The 19,721-nt window shown below is 38.8% G+C and overlaps 1 protein-coding gene across 2 annotated transcripts in view; it reads left to right on the top strand.

Annotated features, from left to right (window-relative positions):
* Nucleotides 1-19,721, top strand: part of LOC140199379 (disco-interacting protein 2 homolog A-like) — a 272,630-nt gene that overhangs the window by 222,202 nt on the left and 30,707 nt on the right. For both annotated transcript variants that reach the window (XM_072261369.1, XM_072261370.1), the window contains exons 19-26: nucleotides 2,310-2,446; nucleotides 4,875-4,955; nucleotides 5,527-5,654; nucleotides 6,847-6,961; nucleotides 8,562-8,763; nucleotides 13,880-13,989; nucleotides 15,336-15,416; nucleotides 16,721-16,844. In XM_072261369.1, coding sequence (XP_072117470.1) covers nucleotides 2,310-2,446; nucleotides 4,875-4,955; nucleotides 5,527-5,654; nucleotides 6,847-6,961; nucleotides 8,562-8,763; nucleotides 13,880-13,989; nucleotides 15,336-15,416; nucleotides 16,721-16,844 — 978 coding nt within the window. The remainder of the gene's footprint in view (nucleotides 1-2,309; nucleotides 2,447-4,874; nucleotides 4,956-5,526; nucleotides 5,655-6,846; nucleotides 6,962-8,561; nucleotides 8,764-13,879; nucleotides 13,990-15,335; nucleotides 15,417-16,720; nucleotides 16,845-19,721) is intronic.

Genomic DNA, 19,721 nt, shown 5'->3' with positions numbered 1-19,721 from the left:
CCTCTTGACCACCCTATCTGTATTTATCTGTAGTAAAATTAATCTAAATATGCTGGCCCAACTTGTTAACCACTGATCAATTAGGTGCAGTTCTCAGCCATGTTACCTCTAGGTGTTACTCTTGGCTCATGATAATCTTCCATCTGATTCAGAAATACATGATTGTAACAAGCACTTCAGATTTGAGTATATTGTCTATGGTCTAGATTGGTGGTTGAATATAGTACTGAAGGAAATACTGCACTTGTGAAAGTCCCATCATTCATTCTATGTCATTATTAAGTTCATCCAGTACTTCAGGCAACTTTTTAATCTTCATTGAGGACTCAAAGATCATTGCCAGAGGCACAGCAATCTCTCCCCTCACTTCCTAAAGTAACCTGGGGTATATCCCATCTGGCCCTGGGGACTTGCCACTCACTGGTAAATACTGAAGCAAATGTGGACCTCCTTTACCCCCTCTGAGTGCAGACACATTTCCTCTTTATCCATGATTGGCCCTACCCTTACTTTAGTCATCCTCCTCTTCTTCACATGTTTGTAGAATGCCTTGATGTTTTTCTTAATCCTACTTGCCAAGGCCTTCTCATGTCCCCTTCTAACTCTCTAAAGTACCCTCTTAAGCTTCTTCCTTGTTATCTTATGACTCTCAAGAGCCCTTTCTGATCCTTGTTTCCTAAACCTTAAGTATGCTTCTCTTTCTCTCTTGACTAGATGTCCCATAATCTCTTGTAAACCATGATTCCTTCATCCTACCATCCTTTCCCTGCGTCAATGGGGCAAACCTATCTAGAACCCCATGCTAGCCCTCCCTGAACAACTTCCACATTTCCATTGTGCATTTCCCTGAGTACATCTGTTCTCCATTTATGCTCCCACGTTCCTACCTAATAGCATCATAATTCACCCTTGCCCCAATTTTATACTTCCCTATATCCTCTGCTCTTATCCCTGGCCAAATCTATGGTAAAGGTCAGGGAGTTGAGGTCACTGTCTCTAAAATGCTCACCAACCAAGAGATCAGTCATCTGACCAGGTTTGTTGCCGAGTAGAAGACAGTGTGTGGCTCTCTTCTCTAGTCAGCCTATCCACATAGTATGTCAGGAATCTTTCCGAGCTGCACTTAAATTCTGCCCCTTCTGAGCCTCCTGCACTAAGGAGGTGTTAATCAGTATTAGGAAAGTTGAAGACTTCAAAAACAAAACTTCTGTCATATTTACTTCTGTCCTGCTCCTCGGTGTCCCTGTTGCTTTTGGGGGAGTCTATAAAATGTTCCCAATAGAATGATTACTCCCTTCCAGTTTCTGACTTCCAACCACATGATCCCTCCACAGCAACTTCCCTTTCTGCAGCTGTGACACTATCACTGATTAACAATGTTACTCCCACACCTCACTTACCTCCGTCTTCTTTAAAACATCTAAACCCCAGAACATCCAGCAGCCATTCCTGCCCTTATGACAGCAAAGTCCACAATGTTGTAGATCCATGCTCTAAGTTCATCATCATGGTTCCTGATACTTCCTGCAGTAAAGTAGGCACATTTGAACCTATCCAATTAACTGCATTTATGCCATATCCACCACCTAGCCTTTCTCAGTCTCTCTACCTTTACACCAACTGCTACATCTCTGACCCATCACTCTGGTTCTCATCTTCCTGCCAACCTAGTTTAAATCCTCTCCATCAGGCTCTAGCAATCCTGACCACGAGGATAGTGTACATATTTGAGGAATGAAAATTAACTGTAGCAAATCATAAACACAAGAAAGTCTGCAGATGCTGGAAATACAAAGCAACGCACACAAGGTGCTGGAGGAACTCAGCATCTATGAAAATAAACAGGTAGTCAAAGTTTCAGGCCGAGACCCTTCTTCGGGACTGAGAAGGAAGGGAAAAGATGTCACAATAAAAGGTTTGAAGCGGGGTGGGGGTGGGGGGAGAAGAAAGGCTGCTGGAAGGTGATAGGTACAGCCAGGTAGGTAGGAAAGATCAAGGGTTGGAGAAGCTGATGTAGCAGGTCTGGGTGAGTACACATGGTCGAAGAGTCAGAGGGCAGCAGTGATCAGAGGGGGAGCAGTGAGAGAGGGTTTCACTGAACTCCTGTCGAAGAGATTTAAACTTCTTCAGGGTAGGCATCCCTCAAAGAGACTTCGCGGTGAAGTAGCAAATCACTGTAGCAAATGTCTGAGAGCAAAGACTTGTCATAGCAGATGATCTAGCTTTGTTTGTAAGATATATCTTCCCTACTGATCATTGCTTCTTTCTCTCTATAACTGTGGATTTTTCTTTGTCTGTGTGTCTTCCAGCATTGGTGTGCATTGTAAAGTTTGAAGGCACCCCATATCTATGCAAAACGGATGAAATTGGTGAGATCTGTGTGAGCTCGCGTGCTTCAGGGACATCATACTATGGACTTCCTGGAATGACAAAGACTGTTTTTGAGGTATGCAAAGCCAGTATGCAAATCAAGTTCAAGTTCCAGTTTAATCCTCATGCAACCAAACATGAATACCCATGAATACAGCCAAATGAAGCAGCCAAGGTACAAAATACGATACCAGCAGTCATACGCAGCGCAAGGCACACATAGGATAGCGGTAAAATAGACACACAAAAAAAGGTCTAAGTCCGTGAATATTGCAGCAGTCTTCAGTTGAACAAAATACAGCTTGTCTTCTGCCAAGCAAACACAAGGGGCAGCACTGACTCCAGCCTTTATGCCATGTCACACCGCACCACCTCCGACACTCTGGTGGAGCACCCAATTCTGAAGCCCTCCCTTGGAGACTGCAAACAGCCGACACCATGGCTTGAGGCCTAATCCTTGCTGAACTGAGGCCACACAGTGGCCCCGCCATTCACCAGTAAACCAATGAATTGGACTTGCAGCATTCCACACCACCAATGTCCAACAGGGTCTTGCAATCGCAAAGTGACTAAGATCATCACTCGCTGTTAGACTGTACAACGACACACTTCTGTCGTAGGCAGCATCATGGGCCACACCAAGTCCAGTCCCTTTAGTTTCTCCACCAATGAGCAACTCACTGATGTTCTTAACGTCTAGCAGGGTCTTGTGATTGTAAGGAATACATTTTAAATAGGCAATAACTCTTGGTTGACCCCACAGATGCCGCTGTGTCCAAGTGTGCTGCCATCTTACTGGAAGTGTAGTAGAGAGTACTAGAGTACTTCTTTAATTATTCAAGTTCATTTACTGCCTACATGCAAGTATATAATGAAAAATACTGAAGTTTCTCAAGTAAATTTGCAGATTTAATTTCTCTTTTCAAGGTTTTAAAAACTAGATCCATGTGCTGCTATTTTCCTTTCATGTTTTGGAGTCTGAATTCTGACTTTGTCCAAATTTTAATCCTCTTAGTGACTTTAGAGCTTTTGATAGAATGGACTGGATAACTTTTAATGTAAGGGGCACAGGGAAATAGTATTTTATCTAATGTGTAGGGAATAGATTTGCTGGTAGAAGAACATTTCAAATATATAAAAAGGATATGTTAGTTATTCCCTTGGAGCAAGTGATTTGTAAATTTAGTTATTTCAAAATCTCAGCATTGTTCAACAGTGTATATTATTGTATGGATGCCTGAATTTTCCCTGTGATTGGGTCAGCATGTTTAATTTAACTAAAAGCATTTTGATTACCGACAGTTGTTAGATAAAATAAACTCCTTGTTCCTGATTCTACAACATAAATTCATACTTAGGCTGTGCTGCTCAAAAATATGAAAAAGTAAAAATAAAAATGGGACAACAGTTCAATTGTAGTGCAAAGCTATTTAAGAAGTAACAAAACAGCTTTAAGATTTTCAAGCAACAGCTTTAAGATTTTATCCAGTATCACAGAAATGTGATTGTTTTGCAATCATTACCTTGCTTCTTTTGAGTTTTTGTTTTTTGTTCAACATTCAGTAAATTTCTTTGGCTACTGCACAAGCTGTAATTTGGCACACACCCTCCTTTGTCCTGAAATTGAGAAGGTTGGATTTCGGCACATGATTTGCTTGAATAACCCAGAGTACAGTGATGACTTAAACTGTTACCTCTCTAGGTCTTGAATGATTTACCTTTTAGAGTGATTAGTTAAAGACAGAATTGGTTTTTCTGGGGAAAACATGGGTGGTGCTGAAACAACGCCAAAATCAAAATTAAATAGAATAACATCATGTGTTATTTTTATTCCTGCTGTTTGCCCTGAAATATTTGTAATATTAGAATCTCAAGCTTGTTCTTGATTGGCTCACTTCTGGTTACTGTTCATCCTTTTAAGAATTACCTCAAAAGCCTACCCAATTATATTAGAAAGGAGACATAGTCCAGCTTGTCAATATTCAGATCGTAGTAAACGTGTTAGAATGCAGGGCACTCAATTCCACAGCAGATAACATTTGCCAAACTTACAAGCTTTATATGATATTGACAAGAAGTACGATTCTCAACTTCATTTTCTCAAACAAATATCTTAATGACTCACAGTATCATGTACAACAAGATTGGTAAGTTTGACATTACACCTGGATCTGTTTCTTTTTTGATGAAAGTTGAAAGACCCAACCATTACCAGATGCTGAGCTGATGCTGAATAATCACTTGACTGCTACTGTTTAATGTTTTAAATGTATTATACTCAGAGATCAGAGGGGTATCTATTTAGGTATTGAATTCTTAAATAAGTTATCTGATGTCCTCTGTGCTTTATTTCAGTTATTCTATATTTCTTCGGAGATATTTCGCATTTTGTTGTAGTTATGTGGTATTTAAATGCTTTCTGAAGGGTTGTGATATATTTGCGTATTCTTTGGTTTCTCTTGGGTAGTATTGGAATAATTTATCTGCTGTTTATATTTTGCCAGGCTGTGCCAGTGAATGCTGGAGGAGTTCCTGTCAGTGAGCACGTCTTCACAAGAACTAACTTACTGGGCTTTCTAGGATCAGTAAGCATTTTAAAAAAATAATCATTGGATAGAATTGTTCTGAGGTTTATATGTTTGCTCCTTGGCTTATATTGACACGACTATCAAAATTTGCTAAAATGAAATCAAGATAGATCATTTCAAAACCTGCAAATTCATAATTTTCCTTTAGAGAAAGGTAAGATGCCAATATTAATGATCAGTATAATGTAGCTAATTCTTAACTATCTTCTGAAATGATTATACCTTCAAAATTAGAATGAAAATCTGAGACATACCACTCTAACATTAAAATAGGGTACAGATTTAGTGATGATAAAAGATCTCATCATCCAGTCAAACCTACTCTCTTCTGATATCCAAAATCAGAGCTGTTTTAAAATCCCTGGCCTTGTCCCTTTGGCCAGAGAGAAATATGGATAATGAACATTTGCATTAATTGGGTTGATTTTGGCTGTGCAAAGTTTCACAGCAATGAAAAAGAGTGTATACAGTGTACCCTGCTAGAGATTAAAAGTGGTTACTGTCGTTCTGATGCCACTATTTCTAACTGCAGCAACCCATAGTCGTGATATTTCATTTTGAACCTTAGGGAAACCAAGTATTTGTGGTAGGGAAGATGGATGGCCTGATGTTGGTCAGTGGACGGAGGCACAATGCAGACGATGTTGTTGCAACAGCTTTAGCCGTGGAGCCCATGAAGTTTGTTTACAGAGGGAGGTGAGTAAATTTCTAGCCATGGACATGATTTGCAAAATCAAAATGCTTTATGTATTCAGCTTCGGTAGCAATTATGGAGAGAAACATAGATTTTACGTCAGGTTCATCAGAAATGAATCAGTATGTCATTATCTTGAAATACTCTCTTCTCAGTTCAGATGCTGCCTGATCTAAGCATTTCCAGACTCCCTGCTTTTTTATTGAAATAATGGTTTTTTAGCTAAAGTGAAACAGGTTTTGTAATTTTGCAAATTCTCTAAATGTTAATAATGTATCTTTTTAGACTGATATTCATGAAAGTTTATATATATACGTGTGTGTGTGTGTGTGTATATATATATATATATATATATATATATATACGTGTGTGTGTGTGTATATATATATATATATATATATATATATATATATATATGTGAGTTTTACAGACTTAAACTGGCAGTATAAAAACCAATGTCATAAGATTGAAGTATGTAAATCGGACAATGCTTCATGAATATTGTCTTATTTAATAAAGACAGAACCTTACCTATTCTTCGAATGCATTTCAACCTCATTGCACAAGCTGTTGTGCCTTCCTTCTATATCACAGTGCATGTAATTGAAATACTTAATCATTTATTGCCTCATGCACATTTTTGGTCTTTAATCATTGACACAATTTATCATTTAATAAAAATAAGCTATTCATACTATAATGCCAGAAAAAAAACACGTATGTGGCTATTATGAGAACCTATTTCAAGGGAAAATGTAAAGAACCATCAAATTATTCGTTCTGTTGAAATTTATAAACCCACTAAGTGACTTGAGAAATCATTTGCTGTCTGTATATCAATTTTTTTTAATAAAACAATGTAATTTTCAGCATTTTTTGTCTGTCATAGATGGTCTTTTGTAAGAGGTTTCATAAAAACGTTCACATTCTGATGAGGAAATTTACTCTTTCTACAAAGAATGTGAACAATATCATATCATGCATTAACGCTTCCAGTTTCCATGGTTTTAAATAGTCTTTTAGACAGTCTAAGAAAAACATTATGCATATTTTGAGGGTTTTTTTTATGGGACTGCTAAGTGTATAAGCTGTGAGTGTTTTCATGATCTCTGCAATCGAAGAATCTTTAAAGATAGTTATATAACTTGCACATATTTATAGGCAGGATTCTTACCTCTTATGGTTCTATTTTAGGATCGCAGTATTTTCAGTGAATGTACTCCATGATGAACGCATTGTATTGGTGGCAGAGCAAAGACCAGATGCTTCAGAGGAGGACAGTTTCCAGTGGATGAGTAGAGTCTTGCAAGTAATTAAGCTATTATCTCTGAGGGAGGCCTGTTTGATTTTTACTTTCAGCTTTGGTCTTTAAATACACAGTTTAAAGATTTAAATTGTACAGAGAGCTTGTGGCTCAGAAATTATTACAAATATGCTTTTCTTAAAGATTTGTATATTTTAGGATTCTAGTCAAAAATATTATTTACTGCATAGTTCCTAATCTGCCCCATAGATATTTGGCTGTTCAAAATTGTTATTTTCCTGGATCTGAAATGATGGAGAAGTATGAATTCTCAATAAAATTAGAAATATTTAAAGCACAGTTTAAACTTCTCCCGTATATTTAAAGTTACCATTTTAAGTATTATCAACAAATGCTGTCATTTGCATATTTAATAGTTTATTTTAAATATCAAATATGAGAACATAAGAATAGAACCATTCAGCCCCTCATTCCAGCTCCATCATTCTGTACGATGATGCTCACCTTTTCCTTTGTGCCACTTTCTTGTGTGAACCCTGGATCCCTTGATTTCCTGAATATCTGGTAAAATAAAAAAATCTGAAATATCTGAAAACAATTCATTGTTCTTTGTTATAATTGTACCCAGAGGCTGAGCTCCACAGTCATTTTGGATACAGAATTCCACAGACACAAAACCCTCTTGTGCAAGAGATTTCTTCTTGATTCTAACAGAAATGGCCAACGCTTTATTTTACTACTTGGACCCCGGTTTTAAACATTCTCATCAGGAGAAACAAGTAGAGAGTTCTGTCAAGCCCTGTAATAATGTATGTCTCAATGAGATTGCTTTGCATTCTCTAAGCTCAAAAGTATGGATCCGATTTGCATTGAACAGCAAGAACCTGGTGAACCTTCACTGCACTTCTTCACCACATTTGTATACCTCCTTTAGTAGGGTAATAGTAGTCCTGCACAGTATTTCCACCAGGGCTCTATAAGGCAGACCATAGGAGTAGAATTAGGCCAGTTGGCCCATTGAGTCATCCATTCAATCGTGGCTGATTTATTATCCTTTTCAAACTCATTTTCCTACCTTCTCCCCATAACCATACTGACTAGGAACCTATCAACCCCCACTTAAGTATACACAATGACCTGGCCTCCACAGCCACCTATAGTAATGAATTCCATGGGTTTGCCACCCTCTGGCTAAATAAAATTGAATCTATGTAATTGAAGCAAAAGCACAGCACTCATGTAAAATGTTGCAGTGAAGATCAGTATACTATTTTAGTGATTGTTTAGTAAGGGCTGAGATGGCCTGTTTCCGTGCTGTAATTGTTAATTGATTCATGTACAAGGGCACACATGTCTCTTTCAGTCTCTCACCATTTATTCAATACTTTGCTGTAGTATTTTTCCCCATGATACAGTTTCTCTTATTCCATGAATTTCTCTAAGCTATCTAAAAATTTCTAAATACAGAGTTTGGGATATTTATTTTGTAATCGATATATTGGCACGTAATACTAATATTAACATTGCTGGCTTAATATGGCTTTGAAGTTGAAGAAGAAATACTTTCAACTATGTCACAGGTTTACAGCAAATGAGTGCAAGAATTCAACAAGAGAATGGTAATTATCTCATTGATATTTTCCAGGCTATCGACAGTATCCATCAGGTAGGAGTTTACTGCCTGGCCCTGGTACCTGCTAATACACTTCCCAAAACTCCTTTAGGAGGGATCCACCTGTCTGAAACCAAACAGCGTTTTCTGGAAGGGTTGTTGCACCCATGCAATGTGTTAATGTGTCCCCACACCTGTGTCACCAACCTTCCTAAGCCTCGGCAAAAGCAGCCAGGTAGGGATAAGTCGCTAGACTTTATTTTGCCTATAGTTGAAATGAGTGTGTTTCTCAAAATATCTTTTTTCTTATTAATAATCTTGAATCTGTATTGTAATGTTCCTTGATTAGACTGAGGGTTTGAAATTGTTAGCACTCAATATGACATGTGCCAGGCAGAGAAATTAACCCTCTAAATGTAATATAAATGTTTAAAATTTTTTTCAATTGTCACTCATATTTCCAGAACAGCTACCTTACATCTCGCCATCAGAAATTGTTTTTTTTATTGAAATTATGTATTTATTTATTTATTAGAGATACAGTATGGTAACAGACCCTTCTAGTCCAAAGAGCCCGTGCCTCCCAATTAAATCCATGTGGCCAATTAACCTACTTACCTGTGTGTCTTTAAAATGTGGGAGGAAATCGAGCACCTGGAGGAAACCCATGCAGACATGGGAAGAGCATACAGACTCCTTACAGTTAGCAATTGGAATTGAATCCAAGTCGCTGGCACTGTACTATTCTAGAAAATGTGTTTATCAAGTCAGTCACCATCCTGCAGTAAGGCTGTGTGCAGTAGTACAGCCTCAAAAGCCCCTGTTGGGAAACTTTTCCCCTAAAATTCCTTTGGCAGAATGTCTGTGAAATTTGCAACTGATTTCTCCAGCATTAGTGCAGGAAAGTTTTATTGAGATGATATCTCTCCATAGAGAGCTGAGGAACAGAGTGTTGTGACATGGTGTAAATGAATAATGAGAAGTTCAAGACTTCTAAACTTGAATCTGTATGCACAGAACTCCCAGAAAGCACCAGATTTGCCACCTGTACCAGGCCGTAGGCTCTCGGGCAGGTGTGTGATGGAAGTGCATCCTAACAATCATGGATACACCTCTCAAATCCGTGATCACAAAGAGGATACCACCTGCAGGTTTTCCTCAAGTCTCACATGATCCTGACTTGGAAATACAATGGATTCTGGTTAATTGGGCCACTAGTTAATCGAGGCAGCCTTTTGTTTGGGATAACTCTTAAAGAACAAAAACTAATTGAGAAACAAAATCTAATCTAAGTCCTTCGGGGATGCTAAACATGCATGACCCGAAATGGCAGCTGTCATTGAAAACAATGGAAATCATCAAATATTCTTGTTTTAGCCTGCTACAGCTGAGAACCATAACTGCATCTAAGATGTATACAGTCAGTAATGAAGTTTTAGATGCGATTGAACAATCTATCGCTGCTTAAAACTGACAGAAATAGACTGGACTGTGGCCAGCACACTGCCCCCTTAAGAAGCCACCAACGAAGGAGAGGTTGGACGTGCTGGTCTGATGGTATGTTTTTGACTCCCAGTACCAACTATCTTGCTGGCAAACATACAGTCTCTGGGTACTGTATCAAAGGGGCATTAGGACTGCTTGCATCGTCTGTTTTACTGAATTTTGGTTAACCCCTTCTGTACTGGACACAGCAATTCGAATAGATGAGTTCACAATGCACCATCAAGATAGGTCGATTGAGATTTTCAAAAGCAGAGGTGGAGGTGTATGCCTCATGATCAATTCCTTGTGGTGTACTAATGTGACATCCCAATATTGCTCACCAGACCTGGAATACCTTGCAGTTAAGTGCCGGCCATTTTACCGCCATGGGAGATTTCAGCGATCGTTTTGGTGGCGGTGGCCAATGTCAAACAATCTCTAGGCGAACTGAGCGATGTAACCAACAAGTATGAACCAATACATTCTGATGCCTTCACCATTATTATGGGGGATTTTACCCAAGCAAACTTGATAAAGTCACTAATTACTTATTATCAACAAATCACCTGTAGTACCAGAGGAAATAACACACTGGACCACTGTTACACTAAGTTCAAGAGTAGCTACCGTGCTATCCCATGTCCACACTTTGGTAAATCTGATCATCTGTACTTGGCTGTACTTCTGCTTCCTGAGTATAGGCGGAGACTGCAGAACCAGTAGTGAGGACCAAGAAGGTATGGGCCTGGGAGGCATAGGACCCCTACCGATGCTTTGAATCGGTGAACTTGGCTGTACTCAGGGGGTCATCTTTAAGTCTCGATGAATATGCCACAGTTGTCACCAACTTCATTTAATCCTGTGTGGATGAGAGTGTTCCTACGAAAACTTACTGTACATTCCCTAACCAAAAGCCCAGGATGAACCAGGAGGTTCGTAGTTTGCTGAGAGCAAGATCTGTAGCATTTAAGTCTGGCGACCCAGGCCTGTATAAGGAAACCAGTTATGACTTGTGGAGGGCTAGTTCAAGAGTGAAGAAACATTCCAAGAGACGCGGGAGGTGTCATCGGATGCACGTCAACTCTGACAGGGTTTTCAGGCCATTACTTCCTACAAAGCCAAACCTGACATCATGAGTGGCAGCGATACTTCTCTGTCAAGAGATATCAAAGCCTTTTATGCTTGCTTTGAAAGGGAAAATGAAATCACAGCTATGAGGATCTCTGCAGCATCCAGTGACCCTGTGATCTCTGTCTCAGAGGCCGACTTCAGGCCCTCTTTCAAGAGGGTGAACCCGCACAAGGCTGCTGGGCCCGATGGAGTACCTGGTAAGCTTCTGAAAACCTGTGCTAACTCACTGGTGGGGGTATTCAAAGACATCTTCAGTCTCTCATTGCTACTGCTGGAAGTTCCCATCACTTCAAAAGGGCAACAATTATACCAGTGCCCAAGAAGAGCAGCATGAGCTCCCTTAACGTCTGTCGTCCAGTAGCACTCAATCTGTGGTGATGAAATGATCTGCACCTGCCTCGGGAAGGACCTGGACCCACTGCAATTTGCTTATTGCCATAATAGGTCTACAACAGATGCGATCTCAATGACTCTCCATGCAGCCTTGGGTCACCTGGACAATGCAAATACCTTTGTTGGGATGCTGTATATTGACTACAGCTCAGTGTTTAACACCATTATTCCTACAACCCTGATAGAAAAACTACAGAACCTAGTCCTCTGGCTCCCTCTGCAACTGGATCCTCAGCTTCCTAACCAGAAGACCACAGTCTGTGTGGTTTGGAAATAACATCTCCACCTCACTGACAATCAACACTGACACGCCACAGGAGTCTGTGCTTAGCCCACTGCTTTACTCTCTCTACACCCACAACTGTGTGGCTAGGCACAGCTCAAATGACATCTATAAATCTGATGATACAACCATTGTTTGCAGAATGTAAGATGGTGATGAAAGGGCATACAGGAGCGAGGTATACCAGTTAGTTGAGTGTCGTCGCAGCAGCAACCTTATAGTCAACGTCATCAAGACCAAAGAGCTGATTGTGGACTTCAGAAAGGGTACAATGAGGGAACACAAACCAATCCTCATAGAGGGATCAGAAGTGGTGAGAATGAGCAGTTTCATGTTCTTGGGTGTCAAGATCTCTGAAGGTCTAATCTGGATACTACATATTGATGCAGCTATAAAGAAGGCAAAACTGTGACTATAATTCATTCAGCATTTGAGGACATTTGGTTTGTTAACTGAAACACTCAAACTTTTACAAAATGTACCATGGAGAACATTCTGACTGGCTGCATTACTGTCTGGTTGGGGGGGTGGGGTGGCTACTGCACAAGATCGAAGTAAGTTGCAGAAACTTGTAAAGTTAGTCAGCTCCATGTGTATTAGCCAGCCTCCATAGTCTCCAGACATCTTCAAGGAGCAGTGCCTTAGGAAAACAGTATATATCATTATACCTACCACCCAGGACATGCCCTCTTCTCATTGTTACCATCGGGGAGGAGGTACAGAAGCCTGAAGGTACACACTCAACATTTCAGAAACAGTTTCTTCCCCTCCAAGTTCTAAATGGACATTGAACCGGTGAACACTACCTTGCTACTGTTTTTCTTTTTTTACAAGACTTATTTTAACTTAACTATTTAATAGACATATATATACTTACTGTAATTCAGTTTTTGCTCTATTTTTTGACATATGCCAATAATGTTAAACCTGAGTCTGATTTTTTTTTAAATAGCCGGAATTCACTATGTTTGTTTGGGATACTATGCCACTTAATTGGGACAGGAGACTGTTGCTAAACATTTTCTAACAAGTGTCAGTTGAGTGCACTTTTGTGACTTTTAGTCACTATACCATGCTTAGAATGTACAGTTTCTAAATAGTGTTTTGCGTGTGTTTCTGATCAAAAAGCAGTGATCAACAAGAAATAAGCAGAAAGACAATTCAGAACTGTTTTGCTCACTGCAGATTCAAGCATTGGAGATGCCAGAAATGGTGGAGAGTGAAAATGAAACGATTTCACTGCTTCAACAAGTTAGGAACTATGAAGAATTTGAAAGTATCTACAATCATCTTGAATGTTACAATGAAAATGAGGACTTGGAGGATGTAGTCATTGAAAGTATTGTATGAAGGCAGTTCATTATCTGCACTAGGTGTCTGCACTGATTTTGTTTACAATCAACCAAAAAACTGGATGAATTAGAAACTAATACAGTTTTATGGTATTGTAACATTGGTAGTGTTCTACTTTGTTCTGTGTTTCATTTAAATACATAACTTGTTACTCAGTAGTTTGTCCTTTTATATACCTTTATAATAAATTCCATGAAACTTTGGCGAATTGAGGCAGCTGCTTAATTAGGCCGAAATGTACTGGTCCTGACGTGCCCCAATTAATTGGAATCCACTGTATATTACCACTGTTGCATTGTTGCTGGATCTACTCCCTGGAACTCCCTACTTAAAAGTATGGGATTAACTCCAACAGAAGTTCTGCCGCATTTTGACACTGTGGGCAATTATGGATGAATGATAAATGCTGGTGCTGATAATGATGCCCGCATATCAAAAATAAAAAATTTAAAAATCCTATCTTTCATCTTTTTAAATTATGTTAGCAAGAAATATAATTACAAAAAATATAGCCTTCCGTTTTTCAATTACTTATGCCTTAAATTTGTAATTCTGTTTCTGAGTATTATATTCTGGGAAGTAGTTAATCTAAAATGTGCATCAGTCAAGTGGCTCTGTTCTTTCCCTGTTAGATAACCTAGCTGGGTTATGCTGGGTTAATCCAGTGAATAATAATGCTTTTTCTTGTATTATTTGTTGCATACAGAAGTGGGTCCTGCTTCCATGATAGTTGGTAACCTTGTGGCAGGAAAGCGAATAGCACAGGCCTCGGGCAGGGATGTCACACAGTTTGAAGACAATGATCAGGCTCGGAAGGTAAGGTTTTCTGTGTGCTGTTAATTATATGTTACACTTGTTCAGGCTTTAGGTTGTCATTAGACTTGTTACAACTTACAACGGAACTTGTACTATGAAGTGGTTGAGTTGTTCTCTACCCCTTGTATAACATAAGCATTTTAGCATGTATTACAGAAATTAAATGAGAAAAACAAGCTAGGAGAGAAATAGTTCCAGTTCCCATTCTCATATGGTGCTCATAAATGATAGTAGCTCTGGAGTATTTGAGCGCTGGGGATTCAAATTCTTGTCAGGCCCTGGAATCAAAGACAAGAATTTTAAAATCAAGGCATACTTGGACAGGGATGCAGTGTAGGCCATGGAATGTGATAGGGATTTTGTGCCAAGAGCATTAGGTACTACTTTACAGCCCAAAATATTTGGCTGAAATGTATTTTTTTTTAAATTTCTTTCATTTTGATTGCATACGCCTATGTTCTTAAATTCTTGAAGAATTTTAGCAAGAATAGTGCCTGATTTGAATTTGGGATGTAATATCAGATGGGAAAGCAATTCATGAAGGTTGATCATATTGCACATGTGGGGATTGCAGCAGCCAAGTTCAACACAGCAAGCTCCCAGAGTAAATTGTGGCAATGACCAAATAATGTTTTTAGTGGTACTGATTGTCAGATAAATATTAACCAGGTTACTGGGATAGCTTCCTCACCTCCCTCCTCAACCATGTGAGCAAACTAGCCAGCACAAGCACAAGGCCATGAATGGCCAACACTGACTCTATCTGACGGCCATACGTTTAGGGGAAAAGTATTTTTATCGCAGAATGTGAAAGCTTTAAAAAAAAATCCTGTGGTTAATTATTTTGACCCTGATTTTATAAACAGCAGTAAGTATGAAGGGACCTTATCAAAAGCTCAAGGCTTGATGCTGGCTTGAAGAAAGGCAACTGTTCATATTGCATTCAGCTCTTGTTTCTCAGTGTAAGTTGTTAGTGTAGCTGAAACTCCACTGTTGCTACATGATGCACTATTGTACAAATTTGTCAGGAGCAAATATTGCAAGTAATAGTTCCTTTGAGAGGAATTCATAGTTATTATTTATTGTGATTCTGTACTAGAAACCAAAACAGTTTTCTCCTTTGTTCATCTTCTCCCTTCTTTCTGCACACCTTAGTAACTCTAGCTAAAAGTAACTTCCCTGAGTATGTTTGTTTTATGGAGTTTATTTTTGTATTGTCTTGCAAGTTGATGCATTTTATTATGATAAAATGCTTGTTGGCAACATGCATTTGTTGCTGTATTTTAGCAATGTACTTGATGCCTGCACTGGCTTTGACTGATAAATAACATTGTTTCTTTTCTCAGTTTTTGTTTTTGGCAGATGTATTGCATTGGCGTGCTCAGACCACTCCAGACCATCCTCTTTTCCTCCTCCTGAATGCCAAGGTCTGTTAAAAAGCAACTTATTTTATACTTAAGGTATTAAAGTGAAAATAGGAGTTACTCAGTTATTTTAATTTGTATGTTTAGTTATGTCATTTGGACCGCAGGATCCATTTAGCTGTAGTGGAATGTGAGAGTCGTAAATTAACATTGAAGAATAATTGGTGGAAACTGAGTACTTGGTGGAAACTGTTCCAGCTGCTACCATCCGAGAAACGGTATCACAACATAAAAGCCAGGACCAACAGGCCCCAGGACAGCTTCTTCCACCAGGCCATCAGACTGCCTAATTTTTGCTGACTCTAACTGTATTTCTATATTATATTGACAATCCTGTTATATATAATATTTATTATAAATTACTATAATTTGCATATTGCACATTTACATGGAGATGTAACATAAAGATTTTTACTCCTCATGTATATGAAGGATGTAAGTAATAAAGTCAATTCAGTTCAATTCAATTCAATACTTGTGCGGTGATTTCAGTTGAATTTTAATGCCCTGAGCTTAAATTGCATCATGGGTTTTGAATATTTTTGATTCTCTTATATTAACGTATTTTGAGTAATGCACATTGCCCAACACCACATTGTTTGTCCAAGTGTTGCTTTCAAATGGCTTTATCATACCAAATGAAAGTTCATCAAAATCTAATGGAAACCAGCAACCTGTATTACTCTGATGTTAAAAATCATTTGCACTTAAATTTTGAAGATCATAAGGGTTAACTTCTTACTGCTTACCTTCTATAATGCACCTGTATATATAATTTGTATCAGCAGCAGTGTGAGACGGTTATCATTATCTATAACAAATGATGCTCTTAGCATCACATGCCATATGTCAGTCAATTTTTGTGGTTGTAAAACAATTTAAAAGTGAATGCCAGGTGCATTTGATTGACGGCCTGAAGGAAAAGCTTTCTTTGCTTTGAACAATTTTTTGACCAAACAACAATGAGACACTGGCCTTGGCTTTTGTTAATTTTGTTTTTAAACTCTGCAGCTTTTTTTTAAAAAAATAGCTGTTTGGAAACATAATGTCCATTGAAAGACAGTTCAACATGACATGTCCTTGAGCAATGCCATAAAAGGAAGGCCCTTTACCTTTTAATGAGGTATTGTGGGTTATTAAATATGTGGATGATATTTTTGTGATGAGGTAGATGGGTGCAAGATAGTGGTTGAATATATTGAGAGTTCTTATCAAGACACTCCACGATAATGTACAAGAAGATTTGTGACAGCAGCTTCCTCTGTCATGAATTGATAAAGTGGTAAATTTTATTTTTCTCCCATCAGGGCACTGTAGTGAATACAGCTACGTGTATACAACTGCACAAGAGAGCTGAGAGAGTTGCTGCAGCCTTGCTGGAAAAGGGGCGTCTCAATACTGGGGACCATGTGGCATTGGTTTATCCACCAGGTAATGGGGCAAATGTTCCACTTGTTTGATCTAATTGTTAGCAAAATTTGCTTCAGCCACATGAAAGTTTTAATTGGGGACAAGAGAATTGTTTGCTTCCACAGGTTTTTGTTGAATTGGGTAACTCTAGTTAAATTCATGAATATTTATTCACTCTTTCTTAGGAATTCTAACTTTTATAAAGACAAAGATTAGCTATATTTGTCACATGTACATTGAAACATATACTGAAATATGGTGTTTGCATCTATTCAAACCAGTTGTAATGGGCAACTTGCAAGTGTAGCCATGCTTCCTCCACTGACCTAGCATGGCCAGAACTTAGTAATCTTAACCTGTACTGTATGTATGCCTTTGAAATATGAGTGGAAACTAGAGCATCCGGAGGAAACCCATGCAGTCACGGGGATAACATACAAAGTCCCTCCAGGCATTAGTGAGAATTGAACCCCCATCGGTGATTGCTGGTGCTGTAAAGCAATGAGCTAACTGCTACACTACCATGCTGCCTCAAGAAATTTTTGGCTCACAGGCTAGTTCGCATTAACTTGCATTTGAATGTTGAAGTCATCTTGGCTCATGAAATACTACTTGCACAGCAGTTGAGTGAATTGCAGTATAGAATTTGTTTTATGATGGATTGTATCTAGATTTGCTGGCTACAGAGATGGTGCTTTCTGTATTCTCTGTCATGTGAAGCAAAAGATATTAAGAGATGATGTCTTGGATTTATATAATTATGATCTTCGATGAGATGAGTATCCAGAGCCAAAATCTAGGGAAAGGTGTGTACTAAGTAGTGTGGCAGGGCAATCCAAGCATAGTGACTAGGCACCTTCGTCTCATAGGTTAAGGTTTAGACATCAGCTGAATAACTGTTTGTTAAGGAAGTTAGGTTCTGAACTTAAGTGTTCTCTGCTCTAAGTTTGATGCAACAAGTTTTAGAGAATATACTAATTGAAAAGTTGTCAACAAGGAATGTGTGTTTATTCTGCCTGTGAATGTGGCATGAAGTTTTACCTGTTGTTTGACATTGAGATTGATTAAAATTCATTGTATATGTTATTTTGTTCATTATATGATATGAGTAAAATCAATTTACCCTCTGTTTTATTGTTGATCTGAGTCCGATGAGGTTCACTTCATTTTCTTTGAACTTTCCGAAATGAGTTCATCAATCACTATTTGCATCTAATTGTAAACAATTCATATTTCCATTAGGCATCTTAGGATATTTCATTGTCAAGCAAAATTTACTTTGGGCTGCAAATGACCATATGTTTGGTTAAAGAGAGTTTTTAAAGAGTATTTTAAAGCATGAGGGAGAGACAATAAAACCCTAAGGCATAGGAGCAGAATTAGGCCATTTGTCCCATTGAGTCTGCTCTGCCATTAAATCTTGTTAGATTTATTTTTCCTCTCACCTCCACTCTCCTGTCTTCTCCCTGTAACCTTTGACACCCTTACTAATCAAGTGTGTCCCAATAACTTGGCTTCCACAGCTGTCTGTGGCAATGAATTCCACAGATTCACCACCCTCTGGTTAAGTAAGTTCCTCCTCATCTCTGTTCTAAATGGACATCCTTGTATGCTGATGCTGTGTCCTCTGGTCCTCGACTCCTACTAATGGAAGCATCCTTTCCACATACACTCTATCTAGGTTTTTCAATATTCAGTATGTTTCAGTGAGATCCTTCCCCCCCCCCCCCATTCTTTTAAACTCCAGTCAGTGTAGGCCCAGTACTCCTCAGACTTTAACCCTTTCGTTCCCAGAATCATTCTCATAAACCTCTTCTGGACCCCCTCCAATGCCAGCACATCTTTTATAAGATATGGGGCCCAAAACTGCTCTGATCGCAATTTACCAGAGGTAAAGAAGCTGTGAAGTTTATAAAGGAATTCAAGAGCCAAAATTCCAAGCGTTAGAAAACACAGTCATTATGGTGAAGTGATTAAAATTGGGCGTGACAAATCTGCTGGTTAAGGTGCACATAAATCTAGAAGATTCTCGGAGTGAAAGAACTTTGTGCAAATCGGTGAACATGAGCCCAAGGACAGACATATTATGAGTTTAAAGACGTCAGCAAGCAAAGGTATTTGCTTTTGGTGGCTAAGACTTGGGAGTGAGGAAATTATCGCTGGTAGTGCCTTAGTTGTGTATTAACTTATGGAAATAGAAATCCAGGGTGGCAGTATTGGAAAAGGTCAAGAATGGAGATAACAAAAGTTTCAATGGTAGATTTAATGTCAGAGAAATGTATACATGTACACCCTGAAATGCTTTTTCTTTGCAACCATTCAGGAAAACAGAGGAGTGCCCCCAAAGAATGAATGACAGATAATTGTCAGAACCCCAAAGTCCTCCTCCCCCAGTTCCCCTCCCTCCCGCACGTAAGCGGCAGCAAGCAACGATTCCTCCTCCCCCCACTGGCAAAAAAAAAGACCCTTATAAGAAGTTCAGCAGCAGTAGGACAGAGCAAATCAATGTTGTTCAATTAAAAATCATGTCTTAGCCTTTTAAGAATTGTCAAGCAAAGCACTGAGATGGCAAACTTTATTTATAGGATTTTCTTATTCAAGTAATATTGGATGTTAGGTTAGCTTTATGACTAATCTGAGATAGTGAAATAATCCAGAGAGTGGAGATTTGAATGTTAATCTGCATGCAGGTGAAACTTGGTGCTCCTTCAAATGATGTTGCCACAGGAAAGTATGGGGATGAGAAACAGAAGAATTTATGACAAAAAGTACTGTTGAGGGTTTCAAGGCATCGTGATGCAGAAATGGGTTGAAAAACAATTGCTGCCAATTTTCCATTGTTTTCAAATGCTAGGTCATGCTATCTTGTCTTTTGGTGACTCAGTAATATTAACTCTT

This window comes from Mobula birostris, chromosome 6 (assembly GCF_030028105.1).
Source record: "Mobula birostris isolate sMobBir1 chromosome 6, sMobBir1.hap1, whole genome shotgun sequence".
NCBI lineage: Eukaryota > Metazoa > Chordata > Chondrichthyes > Myliobatiformes > Myliobatidae > Mobula > Mobula birostris.
The sequence above is the reverse complement of the archived record's forward strand: the minus strand, read 5'-3'. Positions and strand labels throughout refer to the sequence as shown.